The sequence below is a fragment of the Solenopsis invicta genome, chromosome 2 (assembly GCF_016802725.1).
Source record: "Solenopsis invicta isolate M01_SB chromosome 2, UNIL_Sinv_3.0, whole genome shotgun sequence".
NCBI classification, from domain to species: Eukaryota; Metazoa; Arthropoda; class Insecta; order Hymenoptera; family Formicidae; genus Solenopsis; species Solenopsis invicta.
Window position 1 is genome coordinate 5,430,838 of NC_052665.1, and position 17,103 is coordinate 5,447,940.

The 17,103-nt window shown below is 39.1% G+C and overlaps 3 protein-coding genes across 7 annotated transcripts in view; all 3 read left to right on the top strand.

The window, feature by feature from the left end:
- The first annotated feature begins 35 nt into the window (after positions 1–35).
- Positions 36–2,114, top strand: LOC105199092 (lethal(2)neighbour of Tid protein). Of its 2 annotated transcripts, none has more exons than XM_011166039.3 (2): positions 36–429; positions 515–2,114. In XM_011166039.3, the coding sequence occupies exon 2, from the start codon at positions 538–540 to the stop codon at positions 1,846–1,848; it is 1,311 nt and encodes a 436-aa protein (XP_011164341.1). In that variant the 5' UTR covers positions 36–429; positions 515–537; the 3' UTR covers positions 1,849–2,114. The 2 variants fall into 2 exon arrangements, with proteins under 2 accessions (XP_011164341.1, XP_011164339.1); XM_011166037.3 differs by having other exon boundaries at positions 44–429; positions 533–2,114.
- Positions 2,115–2,641: 527 nt separating this feature from the next.
- LOC105199091 (very-long-chain 3-oxoacyl-CoA reductase) lies at positions 2,642–11,636 on the top strand. Of its 4 annotated transcripts, XM_026133089.2 has the most exons (5): positions 2,642–3,942; positions 4,158–4,299; positions 8,362–8,737; positions 8,940–9,283; positions 10,938–11,339. In XM_026133089.2, the coding sequence occupies exons 3-5, from the start codon at positions 8,363–8,365 to the stop codon at positions 11,200–11,202; spliced, it is 984 nt and encodes a 327-aa protein (XP_025988874.1). In that variant the 5' UTR covers positions 2,642–3,942; positions 4,158–4,299; position 8,362; the 3' UTR covers positions 11,203–11,339. The 4 variants fall into 4 exon arrangements, with proteins under 4 accessions (XP_025988874.1, XP_011164336.1, XP_011164335.1 ...); XM_011166034.3 differs by lacking the exon at positions 2,642–3,942 and having other exon boundaries at positions 4,033–4,299; XM_011166033.3 differs by lacking the exons at positions 2,642–3,942; positions 4,158–4,299 and adding an exon at positions 4,334–4,407 and having other exon boundaries at positions 10,938–11,636.
- A 1,717-nt stretch (positions 11,637–13,353) lies between these two features.
- LOC105199095 (elongation factor-like GTPase 1) overlaps positions 13,354–17,103 on the top strand; it is a 35,469-nt gene continuing 31,719 nt past the window's right edge. Inside the window, exons 1-3 of the mRNA XM_011166042.3 lie at positions 13,354–16,226; positions 16,457–16,579; positions 16,820–16,968. Of these exons, the coding sequence (XP_011164344.1) occupies positions 13,705–16,226; positions 16,457–16,579; positions 16,820–16,968 (2,794 nt within the window). The 5' untranslated portion in view covers positions 13,354–13,704. The remainder of the gene's footprint in view (positions 16,227–16,456; positions 16,580–16,819; positions 16,969–17,103) is intronic.

The following is a 17,103-nucleotide window of genomic DNA, read 5'->3' on the forward strand; positions in this document are numbered from 1 at the left end:
GAGAGGGAGAGAGAAAGGTCCGTGCACCGCGTCCGTACCTTCCGCACTCGGAATGAAACGGCCGTATGACCGGACCGGCTGAAAGCAGAGGACAAACGGTACGGAAGGTTCAGCTACGTGGGACGAACCACGTAAGGAAACCGTCGCGGAGCAGTGGCTCTGAGTGGCTCTGTTTACCTTACGATCGCCATGTCCGTTACTCCACCAAAGTTCCGTAGATATACGTATCGAGGAAAACGCAGATTTGTCACTCGGAACGTAGGAAACGAAAGGGAAGTACCTTTTCCACGGCTTCCATGGGTGACCTATGACGTAAAGTGACGGGTTATCGTCTCTCCGACAAGCTGGTTATTCGTCGTCACGCTAATGAACCGATCGTAAGTCCGGGCTAACCTCTTTCGGGACGTCCACGGAGAAGCGACCGATCAGGTAATATTTGTTGTTAAAGACTTTGCTCGTGTACACGAGTCTGTGTTTATGTGCGTAATTGAAAGGAAAAAAAAGGAAAGGACAGACGGTCCGTGTGTTGCAGGCGGGATGGCGCCACGCAGGGAAGCGAGACCTAACCTCAATGCCGGCAGATCCTCGAGGAGGAGCAACAAGAGCTGGCTGGATAATTATTTGGAATGGCGGCAGCTCGTCGCCTTCCTCACAGATCCAAAGAAACTGTCATTGACAGCGAAACTGTTTATCGTCCTGGAGATCGTTCTGAACGTGGTGGTCATTCAGACTGTGCCGTACACCGAGATCGATTGGAGGGCCTACATGCAGGAAGTCGAGGGATTCCTGAACGGCACGACGGACTACTCGAAGCTGCGGGGTGACACTGGGCCGCTGGTTTACCCCGCTGGTTTTGTCTACATCTTCTCCGGCCTCTACTACGTAACTTCACGTGGCGCCAATGTGAAGATAGCGCAGTACTTGTTCGCGGCGCTCTACGTGATCATGCTGACGCTGGTCTTCCGAATTTACGCGCGGACCAAGAAGGTGCCGCCCTATGTCCTTATCCTGATGTGCTGCACCTCCTACAGAATACACTCGATATTCGTTTTGAGACTCTTCAACGATCCAGTGGCGATGATACTGTTGTACGCGTCCATCAATGCGTTCCTAGACAATCGCTGGTACCTGGGTAGCGCGTTGTACAGCCTCGCCGTGTCCGTCAAGATGAACATCTTGCTGTTTGCCCCGGCGCTTCTTGTCGCTTACCTTTGCACGCTAGGAACACTCAAAACGTTGATACACTTGTGTGTCTGCTCGTTAATACAGCTGATTCTCGGTCTTCCGTTCTTGCTGGAGAATCCAATCGCTTACGTGAAGGGCGCTTTCAACCTGGGCAGAGTCTTCGAGTTCAGGTGGACCGTAAACTGGAGGTTTTTACCTGAAGAGGTATTCGTTCACCCCTACCTGCACATTTCCCTGTTATTGCTGCATGTGCTGACGCTGCTGTACTGCGCGCCCGTTTGGATCACCTACATGAAGTCGTACACGAAATTAAAGCACGTGGGGAAGGAACTGAAGCCTCAGCTGCGTAAGAAAGAGAAAGTGGACATGTCTACCGTAAGTCAGTTGTTCGTTTATCCTCTTTTTGTCGCGAATTTCATCGGCATTGTGTTTAGCAGATCGTTGCACTATCAATTCTACATATGGTACTATCATACGTTACCGTACATTGTGTGGTGCACTGACTACAAGACTATCCTTAGACTGACTATCTTAGGTGTGATAGAATTGTGCTGGAACACGTATCCGAGCACGGTGTTCAGTAGCGCGGCGTTGCATCTATGCCACATAATTTTGTTATATGGCATTCTTAAAAATAGACCGAATAGCGCGAAGGAGAAATGAGGAGTGCGCACATGTACGACGCATTTCTATCCCAATTGTATATTCCTACATAATCTATTAAATACATAGAGCAATGTATCTTTCCATCGATGTTACTTAACGTCTTACCGTCTCAATACGTATGAGGTACGTATATGTATTTATTTATTCGCGGTTTTATTATTTACATTTAGGATTGTTCAAGGCTATATCTGCAAACAAACGAATACGTATGTATATGTAAAATATGCGTTTTATATAAGAGCGGAATAAACTGTAGCGTGTTACATTATGTTTTCAAACATATTCCCGGTGTCACGAATGTTCTCCACATTCCACTTCACAGAAACGTTAGAAACTTGCAAGCGAAACGAAAAGATTTGGTTCTTTTCCGGCTGAATTTTTTCTTTCGTTTCTTTCCAATATAAAAAGAAAAAAAGTGGAAGTATAAATTGTAAAAAGTCTGTCAAAAGAAACGGATATTACTGTTAGAAACAAGTTGGTTTCTTCTTGCATGATTATTTTGCTATTGCATATAGAATTGTTATTTGTAAGTAATATTAGATCTTGACGTTATAAGTTATTATCATATTTTATCTTAATCAGTAGAACTATTGAAAATGTATTTGCCATTATAATTTGTAATTGTAATGATATGCACATTTTTATTACAGTTTTAATATGATTAAGATAAATATAAAAAAAAAAACTTTTGACTAAGGTCTGACTTTACTTGTAAATATACATGTATATAGTAATGGAAAAATTTATGATATATAGGAAGCTAAAAAACGAAAATAATTACGCGATTACGATAGTACCATTCCTAATCCTATCTTTACACATTCTGAATCTGAATCAGTGAAATCTTACTGATTTGGAGTGTTGTTTACAACTATGAGTATCCGTAACTATTTACTGTCTTTCAATGATTCCGCTTAGGAGGGAGATACTCTGAACTGGAATCAGTGTACTATTATTGAAAAACACTGAACTCAGACTATTCATTGTCATTTAGTGAATGAATACACTAATTCCAATTTAGAGAGTACACGCAACTTAGTCGCCAATGTTGAAACTTTATGCGTAGCTTTGAGATTGTTGCAATAGAAAGTTTTTTTATTTAATATTATACACGACACACAGACATTCTGACATTCGCGCGGGCGTTCATCAGAAATAACATTAAATCAGGAAAATTTTATACCCTACATCTAAATCAGGAAAATTTTATTGATTTGCAGTGCCATACTTATAACTATGATCATCAGTGATTGTTCATTTTCAGCAATTCTGTTTAAGAGGAAGATACTCTCACCGATCGGAATAAGTGAATTATCACTGAAAAACACTGCTTATATCTGATCGGTAACAGTTAAGAATATAACACTGAAATTAGACTATTCACCGTCATTCGATGAATAATGTACTGATTCCGATTGAGAGAGTAACGTCACAAAAAGCTGAAGTGTAATTGTCCAAAGGCTTCTATGAAATTCAAGGCAGATATATTATTAATACTTATGAAATGGCAAGTTTTGATGCATTGTTTCGTTAGAAACGGATAGAACATCGCTTTCCCCAGGATGTACATAAAACATCATTCTCATTCCATGCAGGGAAAACGCGGAAGTGATTTGTTAGCCAAGTAGTACGCTCAGCGCGCGTTTTTCACGAACGCGAGCATTATCTGCGTTTATAACAACAGGAGTGCATCGCACAGTCGATATCGCACGAACGATTGAAGAAATCGTGCAGGGTTTACAAAAGGAGGCCGCGAGCTGTGCTGGGCGAAGTGTGTCAAAGAGAGAATCGTCTTCTCTCATCGGCGGCGTCGGCGTGATGATCCCCACCGCCGTTTTTGCGTTCAAACGATGAGCCTTCGGCTCCACCACGTGGATGATGAGGGTACCGCTATCTTCCTCTCCGCCGGGCGGACCGTCCAGTCAAGCCAGAAATACTGCCTCCTTTAGCCCTGACATTGCGCGCGCGTGTGAGCGAGCGAGCGAGCGAGCGAGCGAGCGAGCGAGCGTCGCTGATATCCATCTAATTCCCGAAGCAAAGTATCGATCGCGAACGCTTTCGCAACGCAGTGGAACGCCGGCAGTCATCAAGGCAAGTAACCCTGAAGCGGGTCGAGTTTTATCCTTCTGAAAACCAATCTGAAGGTTGGCGTTTTATTTATTTTTATTTTTACGCCAACTGGTCGGACTACTATCGAGTTGCATTTTGCCACCCAGTCGGACTCCGACCTTGCCTTTTGAGAATTGACTTTGAGATATGTGTGTATATATATATAAGTAATACGCGATTATCGTTATCGATAGCAGTCACGCCACGTTCACGTTAGTTGACGTTGAGCTCCGAGAGACGGAAATACAACCCCGGCGTAAAGGACGGACTTGACTATTCATCGTCGGATGATCGGGAGATCCGGAAGAAGAGTCGATTGCCACTAAAGGTCGAGTTCAGGTGAGAAAGTGAGAAAGTGTCGTGGCACAATCCCCTCGTGCATTCAAGTATGAAACGCGGCGGAGAAAGCCGTATCGCGATAAAATTACTGCTGCAGTTTACGGTCAGGTGAATCTGCCTGTTCAATTAATGTGCTGGTTCTTTAATATTGCATTGCGCATGAGAATAGTCTTTTAAGGTGAACTAAATTAGGAACAACAGTGAGACAATTTCAATTCATACGAGGAAAGAACGGTTTTGTGTTAAAGTGTCTGAAAATTTAGCTGAACGCAGATCTGAAAGTAATTTTGTTACATCATTAAAATAATTGTGAATGACGTTAATTACTAAACACAATTTTCTAGTTTATCAACTAAGCTCTACTTATAACATCAAAATAATTATGCAGAACGTTTAAGTTGATAATTAAAATGTCAAAGTATTTTTTTGCTGCTTTGCTGCTTGAGTGTCCACGGAGGCATTCGTGTGACGCTTTCGAACGCAGCGTAAAAAAGATTTAGTATGTACGAAGAAGTATGTGAGACAAGGTAAAGAAACAAAATAAAAATTTAAAAGAATAAGCAGAAACGCTGAACAAATGCTTGTAAAAGAAACGATTGATCTTGTGATTAATGTATCTTTTTCATAAATACGCGGAAAGAACAATTTTACTGTAGTATTTAAAAGTTAGATTCTTTAGCTAGATATAAATCAGAAAATAATTTTACGTTGGATTATCAAAATAATTATGTAACGTTCGAACACGATGACACTGTTACAAATGATTTTGATATTCTAGCAATCAGTTTAAATATCTAATATCAATTTTTTAATGGTTCAACACAATTATTTTTAGATTTGTATTTCGGTAAAATTGTTCTTTCCGTATAGGAGTCGCAGAATATTAATTGCATAAACGAGTTTGTCTATCTCCTGTATTACACAATTGTTTTATTAATTTAACAAAATTGTTTTTGGATCCGCATTTTTTTCGTGTAACGCAGTACGGTACCTTTTCGATGCGCAGGCTATGTTAAAACGCACTAAAACTTACATATTTTTTTGCTGATAATTTTTCGCATGTGCGTGTAAATTTATTTGAATGTTTCGCATCCTAATTTATTTATTCTCAATGTTATGAATTATTAATACTGCTGAGGAAGGCTGAATAAGTTGATACGTTTAGATTATTTGTAGATCAAACGGAAATAATTAAAAACGTCTTTTTGTTCATTATCAATCTTTCGCTCTTTGCATTGCTAACAAGATACAAGCGATTGACTTATTAATTTTGAGCGTGCGAATCGTAAAATTTTTTTGCAAAACACATTGTGTTTACGTAATATAATAATTATTGCTGTGCCGCAATAAGAAAATTTCAATGAGACTTTGTCTCTAACGCTTTGATTTTTTATCATAGCAATTGACGAAATAGGGATTTGATAATGTAATGAATGAATAATTTATGTTTTATGTTAATCGTTGTATTGTGTGATAACGGAGCCGTGCAATACTGTATTTTTGCTTATCACTCGTTGTCAGTATTTCGATGTGGCACCTGCGTCAACGTATCACAGGTACGTGACAAACGTAGTTAAAAAAAAAAAGTGAAAATAAATGATTTGCATGTTTATTTTGTACGTGTTAAATCAGAAAGATCTCTTCTGAAGAAGCATGTGTTAAAAAACCAAGAATTAAAAGAATAAACAGAAACGCTAAATATTTGTTCTGAATACTTATACAAGAAAAATGATTCACTATATGACTAATCTCTATTTTTCCATAAATAAAAGCACGAAATATAAGCGAGTTTATCTATTTCTTGACAAAGAAATATATTTTGAACAATTACTTACAGAAAAATCAGTATGCGTTTTATGTATTTTTCCATAAATATCATATTAATTATATAAGTGAGTTTTTTATTGCATGACAGGAAACGTGTTGTATAAGATCATGAAAACGGAAAAAATCATAGAATAATATGTTTCAGACCGTTTTGAGATAATGTGTTGTAAAAATTCTAAGAAAACTTGAAGATTAAGGAGACGCGATTGAAAAATTAAAATGCTTCAATTTTCCGTTTAAAAATTAGATAAAATGTTAACGAGAAACATTAAAATGACGAAAGATGATATTTTATGATAGACGCCTTGAACGACTGATACATTAAGTTACGTTAGTTTTAAAAATGTTTAATTCATAATATTCATAAAAATTACAATAAAAGGCACCGAAGTGTAGTACTCTCAAAATTGTCAAGTAATCAACTATCAATAGTTTAATAAGAGTAACCGCGATTGCTGATGCGTAAAAAATAACAATTTTATAATAACTGCTTCCCAGCTGGGCAATCCATCGGTTAAGACCAACGAACAATTTTCATGGAAAGATTAATTTTCACTTAAATTTCACGAATTCAACTTGTAACGATCAAATTTCCACGCAATGACTTGTCAGGTCAAAAAACCGAACTCTACTAAATACGCAGACACAATTCAGCTTACGTCCAACAGTAAACAACAATTATAAATGACAAGTTGTTTACTGTTGAGCACAAGTCGAATTGTGTCTGCGTGCTCAGTCCACAGTTCGATCTTTCGACCTGACAGGTCATTGCGTGGAAGTTTAATCGTTACAAGTTGAATAATTCATATAATTCAAGCGGAATGAATGTGATTGGTTTTTATCAATTTGCGAGCTCCTCTGGTGAATAATTTTACGGTAGACGAGCGGTGGACAAAATTTTTAACAAAAAACTTTTAATAAAAGGCTAAAAAGTCAACGTTAATGTTCTATTGGAATTTTAACTATGGCCGCCTCAAGGATATTCTACGTCTATATTCATACTACACACTCGTATTTGAGAGTATGAACATAAACGTGGAATATCCTTATTGAGGCGGCCAAAGTTAAAATCCCAATACAGTGACCGGAAATTAAATTTCCCATGAATTGTTCGTGGGTCCTAATCGGTGGATTGCTCAATCGGGGAGCATCTCGCAAAAACAAACTTATGTAACTGCGCTCAAGAGAGAAGGAATTGTAGCTGAAGATGACTCGAAGCTGAGTCGAAACGTCCGTTTTTAAATTAATAAAATTGTTATTTTTTACGCACTAACAACTGCGATTACTTTTATTAGCGCATTGATAGTTGATTAATTCCTAAAAATGTTATGAATAATTAATTGAGCAAAACTTTTTGGCGTGTCGTTGCAAAAATTCGTAAATTTTTTCGTAAACAAGTAAAAAGCTGATCAATCATTCATATGCTTATGAATTAAAGATGACTTTTGATGAAACTAAAGAAATGTAACGGAAAATTTGTAAACATTGTCGAACAAATAATTAAAAAAAAAAAAAGTATCACCAAGGTATTGATGGAAAACTAAGCTGTCACGATTCCAGGCGCAGGCATTGAAATACACGATGATTTCTGGTAAGCATTGAAATGCCTGAATGAAACATTCGCCGGTTTGTTATGATTGCACAGTCACGTTCAGCAGTTTTAACGGCAAAATTAAAAATACGCACGTACAAAGGCTAATTATCAACAACAATTCATCAATTTAGTTAATTGCGCAGTTAAAATTAAAGTGATCTTGTAGAATTTAAATAGATGCTAACATTTTCCAACAATTTTTTCAACAATGTTATATAAATCACTTCATGTTGAGATTTATATCGACTATAAGATGTAACTAGGTGAATGTTATTTTTATGTTATACAATCATCAGTTTTTTTTCTAAGGTGTAACAAGGTAATAAAAAAATACGACTGACCATATTGTCTATAGTATGATACGAGATCAACTCATTACCGATTTAAAAATTAAACCAACGATGACTGGCAAACCTGTTGATATCGTGAAACAATCATTAAAAGACGTATCCAAATTTTCCATTCAAACTTATGTCCAAATTTGGCTTGTTGATTGAAGGTAATTTATATAACGTTTATGTTTTTTTTTAACCTTGAGAAACAGGTTGTCAGTCATTTGGTTGTTCCGCTGCGTTTCAATTGAGAGAATCCGAAAGTCGAACAGATCGATATCGTAACTCGTTCAACTTGTTAAATTTTAGAATGGCGTTAAGCTGGCTGGAGATAATATTTCTGATAATACTAGCGTTCGTCACCTTAAGAGCTCTCGTGAAAACTGGGATTCTATTGTGGAAAAAATTGATAGCTCCGAAACTTGGATTTTCAATCGATTTGCGAACGCAGGGGAAATGGGCTGTAGTGACCGGTGCAACGGATGGCCTCGGAAAGGCATTCGCCAAGGCGCTTGCCGAGCGGGGCATGGACATTGTCTTGGTCTCACGTTCTTTATCCAAGCTGAAGGATGTGGCTGCCGAGATCGAGCGGAAATATAACGTAGAAACTCGCGTCATTGAAGCGGATTTAACCGAAGGTCAGGTTGTCTATTCCGAAATTGGCAAAGCGACACAAGACTTGGAGGTATAATATAATTCATTGTATATCTCGAACAAATTGGAATATTTCTTGCAGAGAAATCTAGACAAAGAGGAAGTCACTCTTTAGGAGAAATGCAAAAAAAAACAATCATTTTTTTCTCTTGAAAATTCCTCTTAAAAGATACTTCCTTCTAGTGATGAGGAGAAAAAGAACGGAAAAATAAACAGGAGATACTTTCCAATAGGTCGGTGTCCTTGTCAATAATGCCGGCGCGAGTTACGACCATCCGGAAATGTTCACGCAAGTGTCGGAGGAGATGATCGCCAGAATACTACAACTTAACGTGGCCGGAGTGACGGGGGTCGCGAGAGCGGTGCTACCTGGCATGATGGAACGAGGGAAAGGGGTAGTTATCAACGTGAGTTCAACGGCCGCGGCTATTCCGAGCCCATACCTGTCAGTTTATGCCGCTAGTAAAGCGTATATCGACAAGCTCAGCGCCGACCTGGCTACGGAAGCTGCGCCAAGGGGCGTTACCGTTCAATGCGTCCTACCCGGCCCGGTCGCCACGAAGATGTCCAGGATCAGGTAAAAATCTATTGTACATACATAACAAACTCGTAGTTGCAAATGCAAAAAGCTATGAAATATAATTTTTGTATTCTATATATTATTTTTTTAACAATCACACATAAATACACACATGCATAAACATGTCAATTATACTACTAAGAAAAGCGATTACACAATTAATTTTTTTTATTAATAAACAATGGTTATCTTTAACAAAAAATATTTTCTCGATAATTGTCTTAAAATATACATGCATTGAAAAAAAGCTCATTATCATATACTCAAAAAAGAATTTATTAACTTTCTCAATATTTATTAATATTCTTAAAAAGAATATTATAAAATTGAAGAAAAGTCGAGATAATAAATAGAATGTTTTTAATTTGATAATCTTAATTGAAGTATTTATCATTATATATACTTCAGAATATATTTTGAATCAATTTGTTTACGACAAACTCGTGATTTGCGAAAATATACAAGTTTATGAATATTTGAAATAAAGAATAATTTCCAGTTTAATCTTTCGAATCCCATCTCGGAAACAAATCGATGGTACCGTGCGAGAAACATAAGTTTTAATTATAATTATTTTACGCTCTTGTATTATATATAACTTTACTATCGTGACTCACTATGTTTTTAATATTGCCAATGAACAAAACGTTGTATAAAGTTTTTATGGAGAATATTTACATCCCTGACCGCAAGACGAATATCTTTGTCATCCATGATTTCACAACTGCATGGACAATCGCAATATCTCCGTTAAAAAAATGTCTGCATGCGTTTCAAGCTGACTTTTTGTAGTTTCGATTGTAATTTTTTTGTATTTTAATTGCGCTAACTTTTTCATGAATTTCTAATCATATTGTAAACTATTACATGTTGAAAAGGGGCCAATGAGTTCGAAACGTACATGTCGGAATGAATAACTTTTAATTATATATCTTTATATTGATCATCTACATATTGTCGCTCTTTTTTACCTATTTATTAATTTAACATTGCGGATGCGCATATAGAGCTTGTATTGTATTTTATTAAATAATAATTACTTAATTCAAGTAATTTACAATACATATTTTTTGGATACATAGAAGTTTATATTAAATAAATATTACTTGTTTCAAGTAAATGATGAATACATTTTAAGATTATTATCAAGGAAATTTTCCTTCTCTCTAAATCTGTGAATCCGTGAAATCTTATTCTGATTTGCAGTGCTCATTTGTGGCTATGATCATTAGTAACGATTCACTGTTTTTCAGTGATTCCGATTAAAAAGAAAATATTCTTATTGACCAGAATCAGTATATTGTATCATTGAAAAACAGTGCACATATCACTGCTTGATATACATATAAGTATAGCACTGAAATCAGATGATTCACTGTCTTTTAGTGAATAATACATTTATTTCGATTTAAAGAGTTAGAAAGATAATCGTTATTTTAAAAGGAAAACTAAAATTGAGCAATCGACTTTTCTTAGCACGAAAATAATAATGAATTATTACATAAGTTTGTTTGGCAGATTTTTTTTTAATAAAACGTAAAAATACGAATAAACTTAGGTAACAACCCAATGTTTTTCTGCGTGCTTTTGAATTTGGAATTTATCCCTGAACGTTGACATGCTTTACATATATTTTTCTCTTTTTTTCTAGGAAAGCAACGTGGATGGCGCCTACCCCGGAAAAGTTCGTCCAGTCGTCGCTGAAAACAATCGGCATCGAAATGCGCACAACCGGATATATACCGCATTCCGTGATCATTGGCGTCATGAACGCGCTGCGCTACATTTCGGAAACAGGTGCGATGTGGCTAGTAACGAAGACGATGCTCAACTTAAGGGGACGAGCCCTCCGTAAGAAGACAAAAACCTCAGTGGACATGTGGGACTCTTCGCAAGGGGACACCGTCTCTAGTTGATTTATGCGTTTTTGTAACGTCGTTTGCGCAGTGTCATTATTCGCCAAGTTACTCTTTCTTATTGCTTTGCATTAGATTTTTTTATCGACATTTCTTCACATCCAAACTGTCTATTTCTCAAAGATGTTTTCTCAAAGATGATTGATGTCGTAGTTTTTGTTTCTTATTATTCACGCAATAAATTCATAATATTTTACAATGAAAGAAAAGAAGGTAAAAAATAAGGATCCATTGAAATAGTCTTCACTTACTGTTGAAATACAATAACGCCAATTTATTCTCGTCAAGTTGTTGCAAATCGGTTATAAATAGAATATTCATTTTTTATGTAAGACTAATGATAATGTGTCACTGTAATCTTTGAGACAACATATATTTTGTATATTGTACCTGCATATCTGCAGTGTTTGCGATAATAAAATAATTATAAACGATACGTTTTTAATTAATATGATGTGCGCCGTGAAACTTCATACGATGGAGTGCAGATATTTTTCTTTTGATTGCATTAGAATATTGAAACTTTGTAGAGATGTGGAAAAACAAGATTACATCGCAGTAATGATTATATATAATCGACATTTTTTCAATTAATTTATGCCGTGGAACTTTACGCGACTCAAATACAAAGCTTCTCTTTTAGTCGCTGGAAACATCGAAACCTTGTAGAGGTATAAAAAAACAAAGTTGTAAATCTTTCAATATTGTTACGACAGGAATCGTCGGATCGTTTGCTAAACGGCTCACAAATCTCTGTTAAATTTTATGATTTGTAATTTATCTATTATTATATAATCATATATAATAATAGATAAATCGATGACCTCGGGCAAGAAAGAAAAGCAGTCGAGTATTTGAAAGCATATCTACTTTCTTATCTCAGGAGACTCCCGGTTCTGATAGTAGATAAAACGAATCATCGACTTTGAACTTGACATTTGGATTTGGGGTTCATTTGAAATTTTCCCTCGCGGTCGTCACGTGACCATCCGTGCGTAACAGTAATAATGGCGCATCCGGTTTTGTCGGGCTCATTCTTTTCGCCGTGCTTTTTGCATCCCGTTCGTCCTGTTCTCCTTTTTCCTTCTCGCCCGAATGCGAAACTTACGTTTCGATTCTAAGCTACAAGCGTACAGAAACTTACGTAAGTAAAAATGATGTATTTGAGACTCATCGCGAAAATTAGACCGCTCGAAAAGCGCGCGATCTATTTTTATGTATAATTTATCTCGAGTAACAATATTTTGCTTTTACAGAGCATCTCTCTAGAGCGATCTTGATTAAGTTGCGATTAATCAACGATTAGATCAATCGGTTGCAAGACTTCTAATCTCACAATTAAACAAAATGAATATTTATTTTAATCATCAACGAGATGCAGAGACGTTAATTTAATTCGATGCATTAATTTCTAATAAGTTATTTAACTTGTTAAGCTAATTATCGATTAGAACCAATTTGCTTAATCATCTTTGACCTTGTTCAAGGAAAAAAAAATTCTTTTCGAATGATTAATCCACTCTTTCTCTCTTTATCTGTCTACCTATTTCTCCCTCTGTCTCTTCATCTCGCATGCGCTTATCGAATCGCGCATCTATAGGCCTGTACTTGACTGAACTGGCTGCACCAGTTTAGAGTTTATCTTGCTTCTTCCAACGAAAAGGGAAAGAGACAAACTGTGAACCAGTGTAGCCAGTTCAGCTGAAAAGAACAGTCGTCTCACGCGCCGAAGCGGCCGAAGCAATATGGCCGTCCACACTGGCAGTCGCACGTTTCACGATTGAGCACTCGTGGATCTACACGATACGAGCGAAGGGCAAGTGTTGATCGAGGGCTCAGGGTTGAATTCAACCGTGTTGCAGGCGGATACCTGGTGGAAAGTCATTCTCGCGAGCGCAAGCGAGATAAGACGAAAGCGGCGCGCGCCAAGTCCACGTTTCGGCGCGCCTAACCTCTTCAAGTGGGCGGCAAGTGTCAATCCCGCTGGTGGTTCACCGCTTCGCGACGGTCGAGCGCCACATCGACGAGCAGGAGGAGAAGAGAGATCCGATTCCCCGGGTGCCCGTGTCTCCGCGTTCACCTGTGCCCGCGTGTGTGCGCGTGTCTCGTTCCGCCTTCGCCGATAACCGATGTCCGCTGGCATGTTTCGCACGACGACAGCGAGGCCGTTCAACCTGCGTTACATCCTCGCGCTCAACGAACCTTACGCGCTTCGTTGGAGAGAGAATAAACTGAAATAGTGTTTACCGCGGCTGGACACGTGCGCGCGAACGCGATCGGTCCGACTAGCTTAAGCTTTTTGTTTTATATTAAATCTAGTGTAGCTTAATAAGCCAAATATTGTCTGTATATATTGTACGCGCTGTCGCGTCACTCTCGTTTACACTATTACTTCGGTCGCCGATGCCGTAGAGCGTACGACACGTAGGTGCACATATATGTATATTTGTATATATTACGCTTTGCATTCTTTATCATCCGTTGTCCTATCTACGAGTAACGATGCGTTTGATCAGCGTGGAGAGGCTTAGCGAGATACAAAATGACGCTACGCGTATCAGGAACATCTGCGTCCTGGCCCACGTGGATCACGGGAAGACCACCCTGGCGGATTCCCTCGTCGCCAGCAATGGCATTATATCCAACAAGCTGGCTGGCAAGCTTAGATACCTGGACAGCAGGCCGGACGAGCAGATACGCGGGATCACGATGAAGTCCAGTTCCATAACGTTGCACCATGTATACAACGAGACGGACTATGTGGTAAACTTGATCGATTCGCCAGGCCATGTGGACTTCTCCTCCGAAGTTTCCACAGCAGTCAGACTCTCGGATGGAGCTGTCATTCTAGTCGACGTGGTGGAAGGCGTGTGTCCCCAGACACGTAGCGCCCTGTCTATAGCCTACGTCGAGGGCTTGAAACCTATTTTAGTACTTAATAAAGTCGACCGACTGATCACGGAGATGAAACTGACGCCGTTGGACGCTTACGTATGCTTGACTCAGGTCCTGGAGCAGGTGAACGCCATCATGGGGGAGTTATTCGCGAGCGATGTGATGGAGCGCGAGGAACGCGAGGAGACGGTCGCATCTACGTGGGACAAGGTGAACGAGAGGGATCTGGCCGATTGGCAGTCCGTATTAGAAGAAATAGACGATTCGAATTTATACTTTTCCCCGGAACAAGGAAACGTTCTTTTCACTAGTGCAATTGATGGCTGGGGATTTGGTATCAAGGAATTTGCCAAGATCTATTCGAATAAATTGGGATTCAGCGAGAAGGTTCTGCGTAAAACGTTGTGGGGAGACTTTTACATAAATAATAAAACAAAGAGGATTATGAAGGGTGCTCAGGAGAAGGCTAAGAAGCCACTTTTCGTACAATTGATTCTGGACAACATCTGGGTATTATACGAAACTATAGTGATACGAAAAGACAAAGATAAATTGCCGAATATAGCTGAGAAATTAAATATTAAATTGACAAAACGCGACTTGAGGCACACGGATCCGAAGGCACAGTTACAAGCCGTTTGCTCGCAGTGGCTTCCCCTGGCGCAAAATTGTCTCAATATAGTATGCGAGAAGGTTCCTGCGCCGCAAAATTTAACCGGCGAAAAAATCGAGAGACTGATAAGTGGGAACAATGATTTTTCTGCTTTACCCCTTGAAACGCAGTGGTTGAAAGAAGCGTTTTTATCGTGCGATTCATCGTTGGAAGCGCCGATCATCGTATTCGTGTCGAAGATGTTTCCAGTGGAGAAGGACATGCTGCCGGAGAACAGACCGAAGGCTCTAACACCGGAAGAATTGGCACACAAAAGAGAAATCGTTCGACAGAAGTTTGCGGAGCGATTGGAGCAAGCAGCTACTACTGAGAATCACGAGAAAGATACGCGCGAAACGACAATGTGCAATAACGTCCAAAACGCAAAACATGAGGATATCATCGAGGATAATTCGAACGGCGCATTAGTAGCTTTCGCGAGAATATATTCAGGAACTATAAAGATTGGAGACGAGGTATTTGTTTTAGGTCCGAAGCACAATCCCACCGTCGCCCTGGAACACGAGAGAGCGGGAGAACGGGTGGATCCGTCTCTCGTGCTTAAAGATTTGAAGCCTGGCAGACACATCACGAGGGTGATAATAAATAAATTGTATATTCTCATGGGAAGAGAGCTCGAAGCCGTGAGTCATGTGCCGGCGGGTAACGTTTTCGGAATTGGCGACCTGGAGGAGCACGTTTTGAAGACCGCGACTCTGTCGACGACAATCGCCTGCCCCTCGTTCACGGAGTTAACTTCCCTCGCTGTTCCTATATTAAGGGTAGCTCTAGAGCCAAAACATCCCAACGACTTACAGAAGCTTATCAACGGTTTGAAACTGTTGAATCAGGCAGATGTCTGCGCTATCGTTCACATACAGGAGACCGGTGAGATCGTCCTGAGCACCGCTGGTGAGGTTCACCTCGAGAGATGCCTGGAGGATCTTAAGCTGAGATACGCCAAAATCGATATTAACGTTTCCGATCCAATCGTGCCGTTCCGCGAGACTATAGTGCCACCTCCGAAACTCGACATGGTGAACGAGGCAATCGAGAAGAAGGCGACGGAAGTCAATCTCGAAGTCTGGACGTCGAATCGACAGTGTCGTTTTGAGATAGACGCGAAGCCTCTTCCGGAAAACGTAACAAAATTGTTGGAGAAAAATGCAAATCTGATAAAGTTTTTGGATAGTTGCTGCGACAAGTATACAGAGGAGAATGGGGAACACGAGGATATTTCTGACGAGAACCAACTCAACGAGAGGTCCATGTCTGATAAAAAGCAGAAGGAAGCGAAGGTATTCAAAAATGAATTGGGAGCGGCTTTCCTCGAAGCGGGCTGGAAGGATAATGTATTGGATAAAATATGGTCGTTTGGTCCACGAAAATGCGGGCCCAATATTCTGCTGAATGAGACTGACTACAGGCAAAAGAAGTTTTGGGAACAGCAAAGCACGAATGTTGATTCCCGAGCAGCGTAAGTATCAAAAAGATTATTGACGCAAAAACCTTTTATTGTACATATCCTGTTTGAGAAATAGACGAGCATTTAAAATATGACAAACATAAATTAATATAAACTTACCGCAGTGATAAATGTTGTGATATATAATGCAAAAAATAAATATGAACGAGATGTAGATTTTGACTGCCTTCTTTAAACTTATTCCAAACGATAATAATGTAAATGTTATATAATTTTTTCAGGTATGATAACAGTATAGTCAACGGATTTCAACTTGCTACTCTGGCTGGACCCTTATGCGAGGAGCCCATGATGGGTGTCTGCTTCGTGTTGAAGAAGTGGGAAATTTTTGAGACTCCACAAAGGTAAATTTATATTACATAAAAGTAAATGTCTTGAATTCTACGGCCAAGAAATACATTTATAGCAAAATAGATACATGCATTGCAACTGTTTTCTTTGTGGAAAGAAAATATATAAGATTGACTTTTATATTGAGCGGAATAAAGCAAGGGGATCGTATTTGGCCGTGTTATTTAAGAATTTGATAGATGCTAAATATGCGCATAAAAAATGTATGGTATACGATGTACGAAAAATTGCAGCGATTCTGGTGGCCAGAGCCATGGACATTTGGGCGGTCAATTAATGTCGGCGTGTAAAGAGGCTTGTCGACGGATCTTCAGCTTACGACACCCCCGACTGATGACGGCGATGTACAGCTGTAGCGTTTTAGTCAACTCTGACGTCCTCGGTGAGTAATTATGCATAATGTCACTGATTATTCGCTTTCACATATTCCTATAATCTGATATACCGTTATCTGGTACACGTACATCTTTGAGTTTTTCTCGTCAGGTCACGTAGTCGCAAATGCGTAATTTAAGGT

Excerpts from the sequence above, each read along its gene's own strand:
- LOC105199091 (XM_011166033.3), top strand. The coding sequence starts at position 4,349 with ATGAAACGCGGCGGAGAAAGCCGTATCGCGATAAAATTACTGCTGCAG. Across the intron at positions 4,408-8,361 it reads CTGCTGCAGTTTACGGTCAG|AATGGCGTTAAGCTGGCTGG; the intron begins GTGAATCTGCCT and ends GTTAAATTTTAG. Across the intron at positions 8,738-8,939 it reads AAGCGACACAAGACTTGGAG|GTCGGTGTCCTTGTCAATAA; the intron begins GTATAATATAAT and ends ACTTTCCAATAG.
- LOC105199092 (XM_011166039.3), top strand. The coding sequence starts at position 538 with ATGGCGCCACGCAGGGAAGCGAGACCTAACCTCAATGCCGGCAGATCC.